The 23,541-nt window shown below is 30.9% G+C and overlaps 1 protein-coding gene and 1 long non-coding RNA gene across 8 annotated transcripts in view; one reads left to right on the top strand and one right to left on the bottom strand.

Annotated features, from left to right (window-relative positions):
* LOC126738824 (uncharacterized) overlaps positions 1-17,866 on the top strand; it is a 48,690-nt gene extending 30,824 nt beyond the window's left edge. The window contains exons 3-4 of the long non-coding RNA XR_007661451.1: positions 7,281-7,399; positions 17,739-17,866. This is a non-coding gene — a long non-coding RNA (uncharacterized LOC126738824). The remainder of the gene's footprint in view (positions 1-7,280; positions 7,400-17,738) is intronic.
* The window catches only part of LOC126738818 (teneurin-a), a 1,182,227-nt gene that overhangs the window by 228,420 nt on the left and 930,266 nt on the right, over positions 1-23,541 (bottom strand). For all 7 annotated transcript variants that reach the window (XM_050444260.1, XM_050444261.1, XM_050444262.1 and 4 more), the window contains one exon: positions 4,668-4,922. In XM_050444260.1, coding sequence (XP_050300217.1) covers positions 4,668-4,922 — 255 coding nt within the window. The remainder of the gene's footprint in view (positions 1-4,667; positions 4,923-23,541) is intronic.

The raw sequence follows: 23,541 nt of genomic DNA, 5'->3' as shown, positions 1-23,541 counted from the left end.
GCTTTTATTTATGGCGCAAAAATATTTTAAAACAAAATTTTAATAATTCCTGCTCAGTCAAAAACAATGTATTGATTACGTTTTGTCACTCTATTTTTAGATCAGATGAGGATCTAATAAGGGTAAAACACACATATTCTACATGATGCACATTTTTTATGATCTTGTGTTTTATTTTTATTGTGTATTTGATAAATAACTTTTTTTAATCTATTTTTTGTTATTACCATTTTATTTTTTGTTACTGAAAATGTAACTCTGAAATTAGAATCCAATTTATAAAAATAAATTACACTTTCAATATATTTGCTAAATCCTTAATATATAACTGCTTATTCTTGTCTATGTTTAAATCAAAAATTGCTTCTTAATTGGCAATAGTGTCTTTAAATGTTTCCATAATCCTTTAATTATTAAAATTTAGATTTATATTTATATTATTAGACTCTTATTTTATTAAAAATATTTTTTTTACCATGTGGAAAGAAACTTTAATTTAGCAAACATCTGCCACAAGTAGTAATATTTCAAATAGTAAGGTAATTTTCAAAACAATACACTTTTGAGGTCGTCTATGTTTTTATTTAAACTAGATTTTAGTGATGGGCTTACTAGTTTTATCAAAAAATACATTGAAGGCATACTTAAGTTCTATCAAGAATATCCAACGACAATAATAGCCTGGGATGTACCCATCATCCTACATTTCATTTTGTTGTTAAATTTACTTTTTGGGATTACGTGCAAATTGTATGCTTTATGCTTGTTTGTTTTTGCATGTTTACTTATTGTGGACATAAATGTTAATTAAACGTAATTATATGTAGATTACGTACAATATTTATACCTATTTCTATTTACCTATATGCTATTAGTGTACAATTTATTTATATTAACTATTAGCTATTTAGTGTACTTATTTCTTTGTAGATGTTTATTATTTCTTTTGTACCATTTACATTCACTAAAAACACAATTATTAACCATATGATATGTCCAAAATCTAGATTAAGACCATACTTGTGATTAGATATAGCACAATTGAGACATTTAGCTACAACTATATTACAATCTATAATATAATCAATAAAGAAAATGCACCGATTTAAAACCATATTAAATTCCTTCTGAACTTGACTGTGTTATTTTGCTTTTTAATTTTCGGCTAAGAAGCGCTCAGACTCATTAATCCCAACTACAATGGATCGACGCTCAATAGTTATAGGTACACTAACTGAGTACTTATCTTATTTGGTTTTGAATTTCAGACTAGAGTGTGCTAAAATTTTTTATCTATACAGGGTGATTCAAAAGTAAGCGGCATCCTTTCAGGGGCGTAATCCTTGTATGAAAATAAGGCAAAAAGTTCATATTAATATGGGTCCGAAATTGCTTCCTAAGGGAGCTACGCCCCTTTGAATAGGACCCCTTGGAGACAATATTTTCTCTATAACTTTAAAACCCTTTAGAATTAAATTTTGAAAATTGGTGTACTGCATAAACATTTCGTTGTGAATAAGATTCTAAATTCAAATTTTTTAAGTTTTATTCAGGTGCGTCACATGCGGGGGTTGGTAAGGGTAAAACATCCCTTTTTCTTTTACTCTTTAGGTTATTGTGATTTTGTTTAAAAATTATAAAATTTTAGAGTCTTATACGTAAAAAAGGTACTATTAGTTCAATTCGATAGAGCGTACCATTTACGAGAAAATCGACTTTGAAAATTTTCTGATTGCGTATATTTAATACATAATAAAATTACTGGATACGCATTTAAAACGAAGTTGGTGGTTGTTTTTTGGCATTTAAATGACTGATAAATGTCATTGTAAAATACAATTTGTCAAAGTAAAATTAGTTTCATAGAGTGTTTTACAAATTACTATTTATTATTAATAAGAAGGGCATTGCCTTTGTTGAGTACGTGTTTCTAAGTTTAAAAAGCAAACATGGATTTTACGTATCAAGAACAAGCTGATATTCACATTATGTTTGGAAGAGCATTTGGTAATTGTGTTGAAGCAAGACGATTGTATCATGAGGCATTTCCTAATCGACGAGTGCCACACCGTACGGTTTTCGCAAGAGTAGATCGTAATTTAAGGGAAACAGGTAAATTCAAAAATGTGAGTAATATCGCATAATATCTACTTAAATTTTGCTTAAGGAACATTTCAAAGACAGGAAGTTGTTGGGCGACCAAGAAATGCCAGAACCCTAGTATTAGAAGAACGCGTGCTAGATCGTATTGAAGAAGATCCATCTTTGAGCACTCGCATCATCGCAAATCAAGAAGGGTCCTCTCAGTCAACCGTATGGAGAATTTTGCACGATATGTTACTCTACCCTTATCATATTCAACGGGTTCGGGCTTTGGAAGAGCGAGATTTCCTTCCTCGTGTACACTTCTGTAATTGGCTAGAAGAAAACCGCGTTGCTTTTGAAAATTTTGAGAAGAAAATTTTATTTACTGACGAGGCCGGCTTCACAAGAAACGGAATTTTCAATTTCCACAACAACCACATATGGACGGATGAGAATCCCCATGCTACGGTACAAAAGGCACATCAGCAGCAGTTTAGTTTAAATGTGTGGGCGGGAATAATCGATGGGCATTTGAAAGAACCTGTATTTATGCCGCAACGACTTAATGGACAAATTTACACAATTTTTTTACAGAATGAATTACCACAAATATTAGAAAATCTACCACTTCAATTACGAGCACACATGTGGTTTATGCACGATGGTGCTTCCCCACATTTTAGCATTCTCGCTAGAGAACATTTAAATAATGCCTATCAAAACCGCTGGATAGGTCGTGGGGGTCCAGTGCCATGGCCACCACGGTCTCCTGACCTAAACCCCCTTGATTTTTATTTATGGGGACACCTAAAACAACTAGTTTATTCCCGCCCTATACCCAATATTGATGTTCTCAGGCAAAGAATAGAGGAAGGATTTCAAACAATTAAAAACAATCCAAGAATTCTACCACGTGTGCACCATAATCTAATAAAAAGATTAAGAGCTTGCCGTGACGCGAATGGTAATAATTTTGAACACTTTCTATAAATTGTTAAATAAAATGTGAGTAAAAAGTGTCTTTTTTGTCGATCGTAATGCGAATTAATTTTCATCAATAAACATACGCAATCAGAACATTTTCAAAGTCGCTTTTCTCGTAAATGGTACGCTCTATCGAATTGAACTAAGAGTACCTTTTTTACGTATAAGACTCTAAAATTTTATAATTTTCAAACAAAATCACAATAACCTAAAGAGTAAAAGAAAAAGTGATGTTTTTACCCTTACCAATCCCTATATGTGACGCACCTGAATAAAATGTAAAAAAATTGAATTTAGAATCTTATTCACAACGAAATGTTTATGCAGTACACCAATTTTCAAAATTTAATTCTAAAGGGTTTTAAAGTTATAGAGAAAAAATTGTCTTCAAGGGGTCCTATTCAAAGGGGCGTAGCTCCCTTAGGAAGCAATTTCGGACCCATATTAATATGAACTTTTTGCCTTATTTTCATACAAGGATTACGCCCCTGAAAGGATGCCGCTTACTTTTGAATCACCCTGTATAATTACACTTTAATTTTTATATCTTAAAATAATTTCTTACTCCATAATTCACTTTTTTACCGTTCCTGTCAGCTTATTTTGATTTTGTAATGCCTTTGGATATAAAAACGAATTACCATTATTTGTCATTAATCCTTTTTTTTCTTTAATAATAATAATATTAATAATAAGCAGTGTTTTTTGTCATGATATTTTACGTTTTGAGCTCTTTAGAGAGATGGTTTTCTGTTAATTTTGACTCCTAAGTTTGATAGTTTTAATGAAGTTCTTTAATGAAGCCCTTTTAGGAAGCATTAATGGTGGCTATTTATTTCCCAAAATCACTTTGCTATTAGTTGATCGAAAATATATACACGTTATACAAATCTCTTCTCGCATTTCATTTAAAATTCTGATACGCCTTAAAAAATACTGATTTTTTAGTATTAATTAATACCTATTAAAGCACTTGAGTATAAGCAACTGCAGTAATTGAGTATCTAACAATAATTGTTTTTTCCCTCCCTTTCTCTCTTTCTCTCAAATACAGTATAAGAAAAATCACACCTCAGTAGCTCAATATATGGTAATATATAGTAATAAATGCTTTAAGAGTATTTTAAAATAAAATATGCCTAACAACTAAATGAGAAAATTTTTACATATTCCGATATATGAAGAGTATAAATTATTCAATTTTACAAACTTTTTCTTGGAGAATATTTATTCTGAATAGGACAAAAAAATTACTATTAAAATAAAAAAAATATCTTCCTTCTTTGGGCCGTTTAAAGCTTAAGACATCCTAACGCACATTACATTATTTCAGCAACAAAAAAGTTTTCACCCTCGCTCCTTATACAAAATATAACAGTTTTCAGTGACTATTATTTCCCAGAGCTATCATTATGGTAATTGAAGTCTTTTCTCTGGTCCGACTCACCCCTCTATGTTGCAATCGACAGTATCTCGAAATTATTTTTAAGAACTGTTTAAAACATATCGAGCTTTTATCAATTCGGGGGCGTTTGATGCTTAATGAGTTTCTTGTGAATTTTAACCGAAAAAAAAATTGTTCAATAATAAAAACTTACCAAAATTAGTTTTCGGATGTGGAATATCGGTCATCTTTGTAGGAGAATCTGCCACCTCTTTTATATAATCAATTTTAATATTAGGAGGCACATAGTAGGGTCCTCTTGGTTCCGAATCCGCTAATATTTTTCTCGTTCCCTCATACGAATTCGAAATGCTGTCCAACACATCGCTTTTATATGAGTTTCTACTTTCTGGGAATAGTTTGAGTTTAGGAAGTTTACGAAGATCCTCTGGGACTTCGGTTTGAACATCTAAAAGAAAAAAATTGATATATTTTTTTAATAGAAAAAAGGGCATTTTAAAAGATAGAATTATTAAATGGTATAATCGAAGGGCTAGGTATTATCAAAGTATATTATAATATATTATATTCTGTAAACTTTCATATTATTAAGAAATCGTGAAAAGTGAGCATCGTGTCCATTTAGACTATGCATTAAGTAGATCAAATAATAACGCCTCCGGTAGACAAAATGTCTCTCGATCCATCCATTGAGGTTTATGGTCGTGTATAATGTACGCACTGCCACCATGTAATAATTAGTACTTTATAGGTGGCGAGACTAAATGAGAATGCAGAGGTTTATCTAATAATACACATAGTTATTACCCTACTAAATTACACGACACTATCAAGTGTTATTTGCGACTTATAGTACAATGCGAGTTGGAATACATCACAATCTTAAATCTGTTTAAATTTATATCTCCATACCTCCGGATAATTCAGATCTGAAATAGATTTAATATTCTTTTATTACATTACACATATTAGTAGATAGGACCAAATTGTTAAGAAAAAAATTATTTGATGAAAATTATAGTGCCATGCTTTTCTTCTTATTTGCAAAAAGGTTACACAATTTAGCAACCATTTTATAAGCTTAATGTTCGAATCTCGAAACTGGCGACACTATACAGGGTATCCCGGTTTATGTGGGAAATCTCTCGGATCCAGGTAGAACATCGAAAAATAATACCGAACGTTCCTATAAAAAAAATTCCTACAGGCCTTCTTTACGAAGATGCAGCCTCCTAAAGGACGCTGCTGGAAATTGGTTTTTTATAAATTACTTTTAAACTACCCGATAGAATTTATTAAAAATTTTACGTGATGAACACTATTAGGGACCTCTTAAAATTACATCCTTAAAATACATTTACCTTGTTTACTTTACCAGGGGCGGACTAGGTTGTAAACTTTAATGCGTATATTTCTAACACCCTGTATGTTAAAGTCTAAAAAAAATAAATTTGGATACCTTGAACTATAGGCTAAAAAAAAAGGTACTCTTGTTCGTTATTGATAAAATGAACCGTTTGCTTCCATGCATTGCAAGACGCCAGACCATACTAAGATGCATATCTGCATACTCAATAAAAGTAAACTCCATATTTTGACGTAATTTAAATTAAAAGTTACCAAAAAATACAAAAATTATTATCAAATAAAGGATGAATATGTTGACAAAGATTAGGTTTAAATGATAGGTATTTGCTAAATTTGGAGTATAGTAACGTTTGTAACAATAATGGGCTCAAATATGCAATTCCGATAAATAAGTCAGGTACAATACAATTGGTTTACATTATTTTATTAGTTTTTTTTTTATGTTTAGTTTTTATCTTAAGAATAACAAAAAAGAAATAAAGGTATAATAAATAAGAAATATTTTATAAAAGTATTTTTTAGGACACCACTGTATTTTTAGGAACATGTATTTTGTTTAAGTTAAATGACTTACATCGAAATTTTCTGGTCTTTGAATAACTAGCGTACTTATTTGATTAAAAAAAAATAAAAAAAAAACATTGGCTCGTTTATTTATTTTTTCTTCAAAACGGTTCATTTTATCGATAATGAACAAGAGTACCTTTTTTTAGCCTAAGGTTCAAAGTATCCAAATTTATTTTTTTTAGACTTTAACATACAGGGTGTTAAAAATATAGGCATTAAAGTGTACAACCTAGTCCGCCCCTGGTAAAGTAAACAAGGTAAATGTATTTTAAGGATGTCATTTTAAGAGGTCCCTAATAGTGTTCATCACCTAAAATTTTTATTAAATTCTACCGGGTAGTTTAAAAGTAATAAATGAAAAACCAATTCCCAGCAGCGTCCTTTAGGAGGCTATATCTTCGTAAAGAAGGCCTGTAGGAATTTTTTTTATAGGAACGTTCGGTATTATTTTTCGATGTTCTACCTGAATCCAAGAGATTTCCCACATGAACTGGGACACCCTGTATACCAAAATTTGTGAACTGACCCAAACATACCTTATTCCAAAATAATTTGGAAAATACAGGGTACCAAAGTTACAATTTTATTTTCTATTTTTCTTCATTGCTTAAGAAGCATTTTAGATTTTGGCATAAAACTCAGTGTAGAAGGCTTTTTAGTAGACGTAACTAGACTAAATGGACAATAGTATTTACATTTGCTTAAAGAACAATTGCCTATTTGGCTCGAATATGTGCATGAATAGGTGGTTTATGTATGATGGCGCTCCTTACAGAGCATCTAAATAGAACTAAACAAACCTAATGGGTAGGCCGATTAGAATCTGGCCGGATAGATCACCAGATTTAAATTCTGTGAATTTTTTTTTCAGGGGATGATTTAAAACGACGGGTTTACGATACGCCAGTAGAATCTGAAGAAGATTTTCGACAAACAATTTTCAAAAAGAGTGCAGATAGAATTAGTTCGTCGAGCTCGATATTGTAACAGGTAAAGTAGTGCTCACTTTAAGAAATTTTTGTAGGTATTATTTTCTTTCATTACTTTTGTTGCCATCCTCATTTGTTATTGTTAGAAACCATAGCAACACTACTCAGATATTATCCATGAACACTTCTGGTAGCACATAAAAGTTATGAAAAGTTAATTATTGAAATAGTGCTGTAAGTGGTGCCCTCTATATGTACTTACTATAATATACTTTAGTATAATAGTTTATACACGTATTGCTGGTTTCCCAATAAGTAGAACCTAAAGTAAAGAAAAATTAAAGTCACAAAAATCAATCTCAAATTTGCACAAAGTAATTCATGGTATATCAAAATGTTTTAGTTTAAGAACCCCTTCTTACAGCCAGTTTTAAAGCTTCTAATATAATTATTTTTAAAAAATAATTAAGTCCTATACCTTTCTTCCTCGTACAAATCTTAACCATTGACTGGTCTCTTCAAAAATCAAAAAAAAATTGTTTTAGGGTTAGAATGCTTTGTCTTATTACAATTTCATATAATGCTTTATTAGTTTTTCTTAGAATATTTATTGTATAGATTTATGACGCAGTTGTAAATTTTAAGGGATATTTATTAACAGTTAAATAGTGAACGTAATAATAAAAAGTTTTTCCGCAATTAAAAAAAATAAGTGGAATTCATAACCAAAACCAGCAATTTTTTTATTTAATCTGTTAATTAATACTGCCTGTTAATTAAAAATATTATTTTCAGCAATATCATTATCAAATAATTTCAGAGCAGTTCTTTATAGAGTATTTTCAATTATTATTTCAATTAAATTAAAAGCTATTAGTCAAATATTTATTTTGGGTATCGAGTATTCTATGTGGAAAATTTTAGATGATGCCGGATTGGTTGTGTTTGCTTTAATTCAGATTGCAATTAGTTTTACCAATTTAGTTTGCCCAAATGCATAAACTAAATAAAATCTACTTTGGGTGCCGAGATAAATTGGTGCTTGATATTCGTTTTAAATTTAAATATTAATATGAGTTTATTTATTAGTAGCGTTTCGTATGAACGAATTAAAATAAATTAATAAAATGTTTCTAAAGCATTATTTGTATATGCTATTTATTTATTTAAAGTAATTGATGAATATTCTTACACATATTTTTTCATTAAAAAAAATCATTTTAACTTGTTAACATAGCCATGTTTTTTAATTAAATCCACAGAAATAATTAAATGATTGTTCGATCTTCTTAATTTTGAAGATAAGACTGATTATGTTAACTTTTAAGAGTTGAGTTAAGTTGGATAAGGGGCCAATTAAAATCCGAGCTCTTCAAAACTTTTTTCTTTAGATGCCAACGTTTCGGCCTATATTAGCCCTTCTTCAGAACAAGCAGAAAAATCAAAGCTTTTCGTTAGATTGTAAAAAGTGGAACATAGCTGTAATTTTTTGAGGATTCCATTTGGTTTATTAGTTTTTGAGGATATCAAACTGCTAATCTGTAAGCAACAAAAATAATGTCTAGCATTATCTAGCATTAAATATGGAAAACTTAAATGTTTTAAGTAGTAAATTGTTGCGTATCTTAACTTTAAATAAATAAATAGATAAATATGTCTTTATTTGGCATCAAATGCAAATTACATTACATTTGCCCAAAAAGGCAAAGATTACCTAAAGCTACTTTTATCTCTTAACTCTAATAATAATAATTACAAATGTTTTGACAAACAAGTAGTAATAGTAATATGAAAATTAACCAAAGAACAAATTGAGAGAAAAAAAATAATTATAAATTAATTATAATAATAATATAATTAATAATATAAATACATTTGTAAATCCGCAGAGAAAAAAAAACTAATTGTGCAATTGTTCCTGGAAGAACAAAGTTTTATAATCATTTTTAAAGTGAGATATTGGAACTGAAAAATTAGATTTAAATCGATTATCTAAATTTAAAAGAATTTTATTCTAAAAGTTATGTATTAATATTCTTTTTGGGTTATTATGGTAGTGTCCAGCGTTACGATACTATTTACGATGTCTGTATAAAAATATTACCTCTTATAATTTTTTTTACAAAAAAACCATTTTTTCTTTTAATAAATTATTGTTACATAAATATATATAAATATATATAATATATAGTTACATCAATATAACTCGATTTCTGCTACAATTGCTATTATTGGGTATATTTTTAGATAGACTGAAACATTTTTCTCAATTGCTAACACCTGTGTCATTTTTATCGATAGCTTTACATCACACCTGATAAGATATTATTAGTAGCTAACCATGTCTCTTTCCGTGCATTTCGAGCAGTTATCACGAATAATTTAAAGCAAATTTCCTTAGTACGTTCCACTTCCCTGCTCCCCACTCTAGCCCATATTCAGTCACCGCCACAACCAGTCTTTACTACAATTTTATCATACGCTCGGTGTTGACGCGTAGATTTTTGATCTTAACATTTAATTGTGAAAAATGGGAAAAATTTCAAAACAAGTGTCGATTAAACAAAAGAAAAGGAAGCTAAAGAAGATACTTAAATTATTGGACAGCTCAAGTAAGTAAAATATTACTATTCTATTTAATTATTATTTCTCTTAGGTTCCCTTATATTTCTTAAGAAAAACAGACAAATGACCGCGTGACTTACAGTAGTGTTCACATAATATGTGATATGCTTAAACTGTATATTTACCATAGGATTCATATAAATTCCTGTAATTTTCTATTATTTAGAACTTTCAAATGAAGTCTAGTTAATAAAATGTCATACAATTTTTTTTTACAGTATACACATGAATGCTGTATTAAAATTAATTTTTACTTGTCTCGATGCGACGAAGGGTCGGTCGCATTTCCCGTCCACCTTTTTTTTATATGAACTCAATGTCGGGGCGCGGCGGTCGGAATTTTCTTATCGCGTAAATATTTACGACAGATGCACACAGATGTTCGAAGATGGTTTTATATTTTTCTGCTTTATTGCAGGTTCGTCCGAAAGTTTTTCAAATAAGGAACCAGGGCCGGACTCGGATTCGGATGCGCCGTAATAAATTTGGTGACACCGACTTCCGCAGTTGGTTTGACTAATGAAGGTGCGCAAGATATTTTAGCGTTATTAAGCAACCAATCATCAGTTACTAAAGGACCTGAGAATAATTCTGATATAGCTGCTCTTCTCTCAGGTTTTCTTACTAAAGGAATTGATAAAGAAAATCGTAATGCAACCATAGATTCTTATCCATGTATTGCTAACTGCCCAGCACTTCAACTACCTATAATTAATCCGGAAATAAAATCTTGCCTGGATGCAAACGCATTAAAACAGGATAATTTCCTAAGAAAGTTACAATCTCAGTTGGCGGCTGGTCTAAGCGCGATAGCGATTCCGCTTGACCAACAATATGGATTAGCCAAGAAAACCAAAGAGGCAAGGAAAGAATTAGAAAAAAAAATGATCCTGTTAAAATATTTTCGGATGTTTTCCACGCCCTGTCTTTACATCGACGTCATGGTATTGTTCCTTTTTTGGACATTGGGGTAAAGAAAATTTTGGATGATTGCCCGATAGACGAATTTTTGTTTGGAAAATCTTTTCCGGACCAATTAAAAAGCTCTAATGAAGCACAACGTTTAGGTTCCAGTATTAGGAAGAAAGCTAGGATTCCACAATATACTACTTCCAAGTCTCCGGTTGTACAAAAAACCAATCAACCTAAAGCCGGTCCTTCAGGCATATCAACATCTTTAAACTATCGGCGCTTACAGCGCCGGACTCGTTTCAAAAAGGAGGAGGGGAGCGGGTCCCACTATTCCAGGAGAGCATATCCTCCATGTTAAGAGAAGAACCAGATCAGTTATTAACTAGGCAGGTGAATAAGAAATACGTATTTCTAAATATTTAGAAAAATGGGCTCTCATCACTAATGATCATACTGTTCTATCTTGGGTTTCTCGATATAAGATTCCATTTAAAAAGAAACCAGTGCAAACTTATTTACCAAAATCAAGTTTTACATTAACAGAGGTATCTAAATTGGAAGATGCGATTACTTAATTGTTACAGATAGGAGCAGTGTCCAAGATTTATCCAAGATCTAGTCAGTTTTTTTCATCAATTTTCTTGGTTCCAAAACCCGAGGGTTCCTATAGATTTATATTAAATCTCAAAGCTTTGAATCGTTTTCTACGACCTCCTTATTTTAAACTAGAGGATTATAGGACAGTCTTTAAATTATTATATCCAAATTGTTTATTTACATAACTTGACATTAAAGATACATATTTTTTGATTTCAGTGAACAAAAGATTTAGAAAATATTTGTCCTTTGATTTTAAAGGTTCATATTATCAATTTAACTGTTTGCCATTTAGTCTTTGCACAGCGCCATTTGTATTTACAAAGATCATGAAGCCTGTAGTAAAATTCTTAAGGTCTAATGGCATTGTATGTATTATTTAACTAGATGACATTCTCATTATTAGTAAAACTTTTGAGACTGCCAAGCTACAAAAGATCTTCTGGAATCCTTAGGTTTTTTACTTAATGCCAAGAAAAGTAATTTAGTTCCTTCTCAGACATGTACATTTCTGGGCTTTGCATATAACTCCATATCATTTAAGGTACTTTTACCCATTGAGAAGGCAACTCTTATTCAGGCACAAATTTTAAAACTGTTAATGAAGGACAAATGCTCTATTTTAACTCTGGCTTAACTTATAGGTCAATTTGTAGCAGCTTGTCCTGCTGTTAAATATGGTTGGGTTCATTTAAAAATTTTAGAGCGTGAAAAGTATTTAGCATTACGCTCTAATAGACATAATTATCAGTCTGCTTTATTACTTTCAGACTGTATAAAATCTGAATTACAATGGTGGCATCAAACTTTAACTCATAATTATGGTACACATATAGTGACAAATACAGTGTTTGCCCTTGAGATTTTTACAGATGCTTCTCTAACGGGTTGGGGTGCTCATTGTCTAAGTAAAGTTACACATGGTTTTTGGCACACATGTGACAGAGTAAAACATATTAATAATTTGGAATTGCTAGCACCATTTAATGCACTTCGTTCGTTTGCTTCGGAATTATCAAATTGTTCCATTCTACTTAGAGTAGATAATGGACAGCCATAGCCTGTATAAATCGTATGGGTAGTGTAAGGTTTAAAAATCTTAATTATATCACAAGACAAATTTGGCTGTCGTGTGAAACTAGAAATATTTTCCTAGTTGCCTCATATGTTAATACCAAAGATAATGTCCATGCAGATAAAGAATCTCGATCGATACAGAATATGAATTATCGAATCATGCTTTTCAAAAGATGTCAGTATTTTGGTAAACCTACTATTGACCTATTTGCATCACAATTAAATGCAAAGTGTACTAGATATATCTCATGGAAACCAGATCCTAGTTCTATCACTGTAGACGATTTTACTGTTTCGTGGGAAGGTCAATTTTTCTATGCCTTTCCACCATTTAGCCTTGTATTAAAATGCTTACAAAAGATCATTGCTGAAGGAGCCCAGGGAATAGTAGTAGTTCCTCGCTGGAATACCCAGCCATGGTACTCTACCTTTCGTAAACTTCTTGTAACAAAACCTTTAATTTTCACACCAGATCAAAGTTTACTTTCTTCACCTTTCAGAGACTGTCATCCACTTTGGCAGATCCTTTCCCTGGAGGTTGAAATTTTTATCCGGAAGGCTTTTCACAGACGAGGTGTCCCAGCAATAGGACTTCAGGCTATTAAATATTCAATCAACACATCTACTTTAAAGCAGTATACTGCATACTTAAGAAAATGGTGAGATTTTTGCAGCACAAGAAAACATAATCCTTTTCAATATTCATTAAATTTGATTTTGGACTTTCTAAACACTCAATTTTAAAGTAGCGCATCCTACTCTACTATTAACTCGCAACATACGGCTATAGTCCTACTTTTTTCAATAGAAACATCAAAGAAAAATATTATAAAACGTTTTTTAAAAGGCTTTTTTTCATTTCTTTTACATCTATCCAGTTTATATCCTTTGTCTGACATTTCTAGGTTTCAATTAACAATGAAGCTGGCCACATTATTAGCATTAATTACAGGCCATGGGCTTTAAACTTTGGCATGTATACGTTTACAAAATATCATTTGATTTCCAGATCGATTAGAAATAAGAATGTCAGATAGACTTAAAACTTCATCTTATAAAAATTTTCAACTAATATTGATAATCCCATATTTTAAAGAAAAATGCTTCTCTCTGCTTGGCCTCAGTCATTGATCAATATATACTGGTAACCAGGGATCTTCGTTCCCCAGACACTGATTTCTTAATTCTAACAGTGAATAAACCCTTTCATCCAGTGTCAGCACAGAGATTAAGCAAATGGATTAAGCTTACTCTTGCAGCTAGTGGCATTAATACCACTCAATTTTCGGGTTACAGTACTCGTCATGCAGCCACTTCGGCAGCCTATAGGGCAGGAGTTTCTATTGAGGTTATAAGATCTAGAGCGGGTTGGACACAAAAATCTAACACGTTTGCGAGATTTTACAATAGACCCCTGTCAGAACATCCTGCAGCATTTGCTAAAGGAATCTTAGGTATAATGCATTCTTAATAATAGATTTAGGTACTTATGTGTTTATAGTTTATTGTGTTCCTTTAATATAGAAAATTCATTACATTATATTTATATTTTGTCACAAATATTTTGTACAAATACTGTATTTTGTTACAAATATATTTTTGGAGAAAATTCTAGATCCTAATCTTTGAACATCTACAAGTAGTTATTGTAAATCGAGAACGGCAATACGAAATACATATAATTAAATGATCAATTGACTTATCTTAAGGATAATTGATCTATATTATATGAGTATTGCCGTTCGAAGAATTACAAACCCACCCCAGTATCCCACCCGGATAGGTTGATCCAGAATTTTCAGCAAATTGCAATGAAGACCGGTTGTGGCGGTGACTGAATATGGGCTTGAGTGGGGAGCAGGGAAGCGGAACGTACTAAGGGAATTTGCTTTAAATTATTTGTGATGACCGAGCTAAGAAAAAATTGCAACTACAAGTAGTTATTGTAATTCTTCGAACGGCAATACTCATATAATATAGAGCAATTATCCTTAGGGTAAGTCAATTGATCATTTAATTATGCCTTAAACGTGTAGGAGAAATTATAAACATTAGCCCAAAGTTCACGTTTTTGGTTGTCCAAAGGGCCCAAGTTTATGACTAAAATGGCTAAAAACTATAACTTGACTTGAAAAATAGGTTGTACACCATAGAGACGAAATAAGATAACGTTTTGAATGTCAGTGTAATTTTTAGTTATTATAATCCTCTAGGCGGTTTCGGTGTGTTAGGCCATCTTCAGAGTTGCTTTGTTAAAGAGCACATAGAAAAACATACCATGTAAAGATGAACGCACAACACATGGACTGAGGTAAAAAGGTTTAAAGCAATGGAAAACTGATTTACCAGTTCCTCTTTATGTGGTGTGTTTTTCTATGTACTCATGATAAAGCAGATGATGGGTGACGATAGTCTAACAGGCCGAAAGCGCTTAGCGAATTATTATAAACAAAAATTACACTGACATACAAAGCACTATTTTATTTCTTATAAAAACTATAATCCGAGACAGCCAACAAACAATACGAAAGTATGTGAATTTAACTTTTCTAAAGGTAGTAGTATAAAACATACAGCAAAGCAAGACACAAACAGGGGTAAGGTTTTTACAATAAGTTTATTAAAATCCCAGATTAAAGACGACTGAGCAGTGGGCACCAAGTATTATTTTAAGTTATCAAATGTAAAAATAGGATCATGTAAAGATAAAAAGTTGAAAAATATTGATGCATTAAATTTATCAAAAACCTTGAAAGAACTTAGATTATACTGATATACCCTATCTTAAGAAGAAATACCCTATACTATCCTAAGAAGAAAATGGCACCGATAATGACAGCCCCAGTTGTGATTTTATTAGTAATGATATTCCTGATTCTGTCAAATCATCAAATGCTTAAATATTCTAAAACATAGTTTATGCTTTAGATTTTGTTTGTGAACAATTAGCATTCCTTACAACTGCAAAGGTAGAATATAGATGTTCAAGTAGTTTAATCTACTGTTAGTTCATATGCCTACATGCCTATGATTCACTTACTTTATCTTATACTGAAACTATAATGAGTATTTGTTATAAAGTTATGACCAATTCTCATAAAGATGAAAATGTTTTTAACTTAGGCTAATAATGTGTTTGATTGTTAAAGGATCATGAAAAATTTCTGACACTGCTTTTTAATGAAATTCATATTGCTCCTTTATGGACTATAATGGAGGCAATATTGCTAGTACAGCAGAAAATAGTAATATCTTTTTAGCTTCCTCAGCAATGACCTTAATGATTTTAAGTGTCTGTTCTAGCTTTAAAAAGTTTGCTTACATAGCCCCTATCTCAAAAATTAATTCCCAAATAATCTATCATTTTACTAAAATCCTAATTGAAAATTTAGAGGAAATTGGACATCTGTTTTTTTTTGCAATAAGTGACAATAATGGGATTAAAGGAAAAGTAATGAGCCAATTTTCAGACAGATCAACTTAGTATTATTTATTCTCACCCCGTTAAGATTGCAAGGCTATTATTTTATCTTTTTCTACTAACAGTTCACTTTCACAGGTCAAATTTTATCAATATAAATTGATAGAATTTGGCCAATTAGCAAAATTCTAAATCTGAACTAATCTGTTATTTTACTGATTTTGACACTCCAGAAAAAAATGCGCAACCTTTTGCTGCAACTAAAAAAATACATAAAAATATGGAATATGATAAGATTTTAAAGTTTAGCTATTCATTAAGCCTAACAGTATTATTTACTTGTTTTGTATAGCGGCAAAATATCATGCTTTTATTAAAGATCTTTAATTCTTTTGTATTCGAGGCCTTAAGAAATTTTGATAGTCGTAAACCACACTTTCAAAATATTGTGGTTTTGTAAACATTACAATCACATGACAGGAAAAACTTAATATCAAAAGCAACATCAATAACATAATTTAAAAATCTATTATAAAGAAATCAGTGACAAAAAGTTAGATTTTTAGATACTTTTTCTTTTTAATTTGGCTCCATTCTTGAAGACCCAGCAGTTTTCAGAGACTTTAATCCAATATATCCGAACTGCTTTAAGTTATACTCTGCATGGGTTGCTTGAAATTACCTAGTACTATATATAAAATATGTTCTCTTAGGAAAATTTCAAACTTAAAGATTGATTTAGAAAATACAGGCAAGTGACAAGGGATCATTATCACATTTCTATGTAAAGCTTTCAATCAAAGAATTCAATCTATATTAACCCTTCAAGTCTCGCAGTTTTATCCCTATCACTAAAATCTATGAATTACCTGATAACTACCAGATCCAAACTAAAAGTGTATTACCCAATTTAAGGTAATAAATGATCAATCAATTTTAGAAGATTAAAGACGCATTGCCATTAATTACATATTTAGGTGGTTGTTGCTGCTACATAACATTAAAGCTGAATCATGGATGACCCTCGAGATATCCATGTTATATCTATGATTTATTTATCCTTAATTAGTTATTAAGTAAATTTGAAGGCATAATTCTAGAAATATATAATAAAAGATCTTCACTTACTTTTACTATATTGTATTAAACAAAAATATGTCTAAAATTTTAATAGATGTGCTAATCACAAGAAAGAAAACATTTTAAAAATAACTCTTAAAAGCACGTCGCTTTTAAAAAACTAAAACACTAAACGTAATTATCATTTAAAAAAAGCAAAGACCAATTAGAAAATACACCTAAAGTACCAAAGGATATTTTTTGTTTTTATTTTTAAAGACATCATAATTATGAACCGTGAGGAATAATTCGGTTTTTTCATAATAAAATTTTCCTTAGTAATTCTTTGTTTTATTAAACAAAAATACATATCCTAAATTTTGACGCAGGTCTAGGGCAATAGGGAGTCTATTAATACTATACTTATAGTAGGTAACTATTAGAGCAAAGCTCAAATATAGATTTTTAAATGTATCTGTAATATTGCTTATGTTTTTCTTTAAATTAATTAATTAATAATAATTTTTAAATAATATGAGTGTATCTATCCCCATATATTATAAAATTGAATGTACCAAATGCGGGACATCACACGCCAAACGCTAAGGTTTCATTATTCAGTGGGCAATACCCACATCTGACTCAAGGAGACATAGTTTTGAAGTCGTTAATACTGTTTTTTCTCAATTAAATGGTTTCTATTTTTTAGGGACCTAGACACCTGCAAATTAACTCGCTACCTAGAAATTAACTCCCAAGGACTGAATATTCGCAATTAAAACTCATGTGTAAGATAATTAAATATGTTTCAAAAGCGAATAAATCAAAATTCCAAAAGTTATGGAGTAACTTTCTGTTTAAAAATTGACGAAAACCAAAGAAAAACACAAAGTCACGGTCTCACAACATGTAATAAAACGGGCTTCACGTGTTTTGCTCTAGTTAGAGCATCATCAGGCCTAAAATAAAAATACTACTTAAACAAAACTAAAAACTTACATAAAACAATAAAAAACCTTTAGAAGCCATCCACACATTTCACAGTACATAAATAAACAATAATTTTAAGGTTATAATTGTACAAAGCAAAAAATAAAAAATTAAAAAGTGGAACGCAATAACATAGACTCAACGAGAATCGAACCCGGTACAGCAAGGTTATAAGTATAAGTGTAAAACCTATCGGCTATACGGACCTAATGCTAAAACAACTTAACACGTTAGCCAATGTAAATTGAAGAAAATGACCATTAGGAAAATGTTAAACGATACTTAGCTAAATTAAATTGTTAAAAATTAAATTAGGTTCAAAAGTAAACACGTCATTCACACACACGAGAACAGGACTCTTTGTAGCTTTTGTAATTTCCATTTTCTCAAGAAGTTCAAGCTTCTTACCTTTAGGGCATTCATGAAGCATTTCAGCTCCCACCCCCAGAGAAAAATTATGAGTAGAGGCTAGCAAATGGTTCGCAAACGCTGATTTGGTATCACTGACATTGGTATTTTTAAATTTTTCAAAAAGCGCTACGTGTTCTTTAATGCGTGTAGAGATTTTTCTTCCAGACTGGCCAATGTATACTGCGTTGCAATCGTCACATTTTAAAGAGTAAACTCCCGATTTAAAAAGGATGTCTGCCTTGTCCACTCTACTGACCAATTGGTTCTTTAAATTATTGACTATGTCTTAAACGCGATTTTTACATTTAGGGATTTAAAGAATCTTACTAAATTTACGGAGATAGAACCAAAAAAGGTCAAGGATCTAAGGGAACTTATTGAGTCGTTATTATGAACAATATTGTAGGTCAATTTATATTTATTTGAAAATTTGTAATAAATTTTGTCTATTAAATAAAAAGAAAATCCGTTGTTGAGAGCAATATGTTTTATAATATTCAATTCTTTAGCAAAAGCTTCTTTTGACAAGGGGATATTAAACAATCTATAGAAAAATAAATTAAAGGAGGCAAATTTATATGAGTAGGGAGAATTTGAAGTACTGAATTACATTATCGGTAGTAGTGGGCTTACGATATATTTCAAAAATAAGTTTATTGTTGCATTTCTTAACTAGAAGGTCAAGTAAATACAAACAACCATCTTTTTCTTCTTCGATTGTGAATGAAATGTTAGGGTGTAAGGAATTTACGAAACTAAGAAAATTTAATAGGTCTTCCTCGCTGCCATTCCAGATTATAAAAATATCATCCACATACCTCTTATATATCGTGAGGCAATCTCTAAACCTACCCTCAACTATTTCTCCTTCTAGATGACTCATGAAAATCTCGCTTAGCAGAGGGGAAAGACAATAACCCATAGCCAAACCTGAGACGAGACCTGCCTGAAAATTTTATTGACAAACTGGAACAAATTTTGGTTGATCACTATATCGAGTAAGTCTAAAAGACCCTCAATGACTATACGACTAAGAGATGTTTTCAATAGGATGTTTTTAATAGTTCTCACTAACTTTAAAAAATCTTTGGGAGGGATGCTGGGAAAAAGATTTTTTACATCTAAGGAAATAAATTTAGATCCATGAGGGATAATAAGATTTTTCAGACTGTTGGTTAGATCAACAGAATTCTTAGTCGAATAAATACTTTTAAAGTTGGTCACCTCCCTGAGAACGTTATTCAACCAAGAGGAAAGATTATAGCATGGGGAGTTAACAAAGGAAACCACTGGTCTTATGGGAAAATTGGTCTTATGGATTTTGGGGAGACCATAAAGGATCGGAGTTCTAGGATTCATAGGATATAGTTTTTCTTTTTTAGTGTTAAAGAAATCGAGAGTTAAGCTACATCTGTCCAATGTTTACTTAACTTTCGTAAAATAGGAATTGGTGGGGTCTCTATTAACTGTAATGAAATCCCCCGAGTCCAGAAAATCCAATATCTTTTGAATATAGTCAGTCTTGTTTAGAATGACTAAGCAATTACCCTTGTCTGCTTTTGACAATATCAAATCGTTATTCTTTATTTTATTTTTTAGCGAAATTAGGTGCTTTTTATTGATGTTATTGTTTAAGCTGTTCGAGCCACATCTAGAATTTAAAAAGTTTATTATTTTAGCGCGTAAGATATTCTTATTTCTTGTATCAGTCATCTGCAAAACACTCTCAGCCTCCACAGCTAAAGTCTCTCGTGTTTGTAAGTCCACCTTATTATAAAGATTAAACTTAAGGTTAAGGTTTAGTATACTTTCTTCGTCAGAGGTAAAAATAACATCAGACAGATTTAAAAATCTTTTATGGAACTGAAAATGACAATGGCCTAATTTTATTTGATATTCCCTAAAGTTATTAGACCTAAGGGTGGCTTTAAGACGGTTTAACTTATTGTTTAATTTATTAAAACTTTTTCTAGAACTAACCTCTAATTTATCTCTGAATAAACAGTCTAAAGTACTAAATTCCAAGTGATTTAAAAATGAGTTTAACGTGAAATAGAGGTATTTTAGTAAAGAGTTCACCTTGTTTAAAGTTCTATAAGGGCACTTCACTTTTTCCTTCGACCAAGTTGTTCTGGCGACGTTCACGGCAGTTTTTGATGAATTCGTTCTTGTTTTACACCTCATATTGATGAATTTTAGGGTCAAACCGAAAAGTAAACATTGTTGAAGATTCTTCCATACAAAAAGGTTCTTTTGGTAGTGGCGGATGAGTTTAGCTTGACTAGCATTTTCAAATCCAAAAACCTTATAACCTTGTTGTACCGGGTTCGATTATCGTTGAGTCTCTGTTGTTGCGTTCCACTTTTTAATTTTTTATTTTTTGCTTTGTACAATTATAACCTTAAAATTATTGTTTATTTATGTACTGTGAAGTGTGTGGATGGCTTCTAAAGGTTTTTTATTGTTTTATGTAAGTTTTTAGTTTTGTTTAATTAGTATTTTTATTTTAGGACTGATGATGCTCTAACTAGAGCAAAACACGTGTAGCCCGTTTTATTAAATGTTGTGAGACCGTGACTTTCTGTTTTTCTTTGTTTTTCGTCAGTTTTGTATGTTGGTCTCTTAGAGAATAATGGATGAGATTTTTGAATTTCTGTTTGAAGCCTATACTTAGAAGTAACTAAAGTTTTTCTTTGAAATCTACTTGCAGAAACAGTTGCTTCTAATAACGAGAAAGTATGTTGAAAACAAACTATTGTAAGGTAATGGCAAGTAAAGTAAATGCTCAGGTGTATTCATTAATTACCGTAGCGAATTCGAAGGTAACAAATGAAATATTAATTTTTATAGAAGAAAAATTCTGAAGAGCATAACCTGGTATTGACTTCTCTTCCAAATTATGAATAATAATTTTACTGTAAAGATGAGAATGACAAGACCCAAACCTAACCACCAACTTATCTATAAAATCTGTTAATGAATATTAGAATCTGTTTCTTACTATTTCTAAAAGTCAGTAATTAGTACTTGCCTGTTTATCACTAACAAAATATACACTGTTGGCCATTATGGTTGGAACTTTTAAGAATTTGAAATATTTCTTTTGGTCATATTGGTTTTCGTTAATTTTAAAATATTAGTAACTAAACTAGATAAGCTTTGGAATCAAAAATCAAAAACAGTAATGTTTTAATTAATTTAATGTATATCTTTTATTTCTTATAAAATATACAAAACTCAAATTTCTGATCTTAAATATTATATGAACTAATATTTAGTGTCTTGCATTAACTACTTGCATTCTCCTTGGCATTCATTTAATTAACTTTTCTATTATTGCCCTGTCCATACTGGTCCAGCCTTTAAGAAGTTTTTAAAATAACTCATATTTTTGTAAGCATTTTTGACCGTTTTCACGATTTTTACGATCCAGAAGTTCCCATAAATTCTCAATCGGATTTAAATCCAGACTTTGGGCTAGCCACTTTAATATTGTAATTTATTCTTGCTCCAACCATGACTTTACAAACTTTAAAGTGTGCTTAGGACCTTTTTCCTCTTAAAATACAAAATTAACTGGCATTGATTGATATGTGTAGGCTCCATTATATCCCGCAAAATATCTCGATACATGAACCGGTCCATTTTTCCTACCACCCAATGATGAGGCTTTGTACCATACCAAGAAACGCACCCTCACACCTTACGTACCGCAATAAACGTTACCACCTTTATGCTTACTTGTTGATCGAATATACTTCCTACTTAATCTTTGGCCCTTTGGTCGCTAAATATGTACTATTCCATCAGTAGAAAAAAGATTATATTTGGATTCGTCGCTGAATAGTACCTTCTTCCATATTGCGCTATCCAGTTAAGGTGATCTAGTGAAAATTGTAGGCGTAGCTTTACGTCCTTCTTCCGCAGTTAGGGTTTTTTTTGCAGGCATGTAGCCCTTAAGGCCACTAGAACATAGTCTTCTACGAACTGTCCTTGAAGACATAGATATTTGAAGGCTTACTTTTATTTAGTATTTGCAAAATTTTGTATGAATAAAAAAATGGGTCATTATGAGCAATATTTAAAATTCGCTTATTCACCTGGGCGGTAGTAGCTTCGGGTCTTCCAGAGTCAATCCATGTTTTCCTTTTTTCTGGAATCGTATGACTTAATATTCTGTATGTTTTAGTGATTCGTAAGACGGTGTTCTTGGGAACTTTCAATCTTGTAGAAATAGAACTTACTATATTGTAAAATTTTTACAACAATCTATCCTCTATCGTCCACCTTCATATATCCAATATATATAGTATAGTTACATGCAAATTAAAGAGAAAATTAAGATCTCTTAAAAAATTCATAACAAAAATTATTGTTAAATCTGACAAATAAGGTTAGACGAACTCGTGGTAAATACTAAATATGCCAGTTGGTTGAAAAAATTAAACGTTTATTTTACAAGCCTTATTATGTAACTTAGTTATAGTATTTAAATACAATTATTGTTCATATTATTACATCTATTGTTGGTTTTCTGTGAGATATAATTGTTTTTCCTTTTTTATGAATTCTATTAAAAAAAAATCAATTACCAAATTTTTTGCTGTGATATTTTTTATTATACTTCTCTTATTTATTATTTTTCTGACTTAATTTATCCATTTCCTAATAATAATTCCTTAAAACTTTCGTAATGCTAACATCAATCAGTTTACCATCTTCACGTTATCTTCTCTAGTTTTTATCAAATACTGCAAAACACTGGTAATCTTCTCTTTTATTAAAATATAACAAATCTTTTAACCAGCCTAGTCTTGCCCTATTTACACACACTCCTCACAATTCTCAATTCTCAAATCACTCAAATCTCAATCTTAAATTAATACAGTAAAAAGAAAAGAATATTATAAAAACAGGTTTTTAAGTATTGGAGAGCGTGACCCCAACTCTAATAATACTTGTACCAATAAAAAAAACTAAAGAAATCTATTTATTTCCAAATACTTTCACTGGACTAAAAATATCCATACCCACATGGTACTAATTTGTATATGACTACTCGTTGACACGAAAGCCTATCATTAAGCAGAGAATTACACGGAATCGTGTTG

This window comes from Anthonomus grandis, chromosome 7 (assembly GCF_022605725.1).
Source record: "Anthonomus grandis grandis chromosome 7, icAntGran1.3, whole genome shotgun sequence".
Lineage (NCBI taxonomy): Eukaryota > Metazoa > Arthropoda > Insecta > Coleoptera > Curculionidae > Anthonomus > Anthonomus grandis.
Note: the sequence above shows the minus strand (reverse complement) of the source record. Positions and strands in the feature narration are given on the sequence as shown.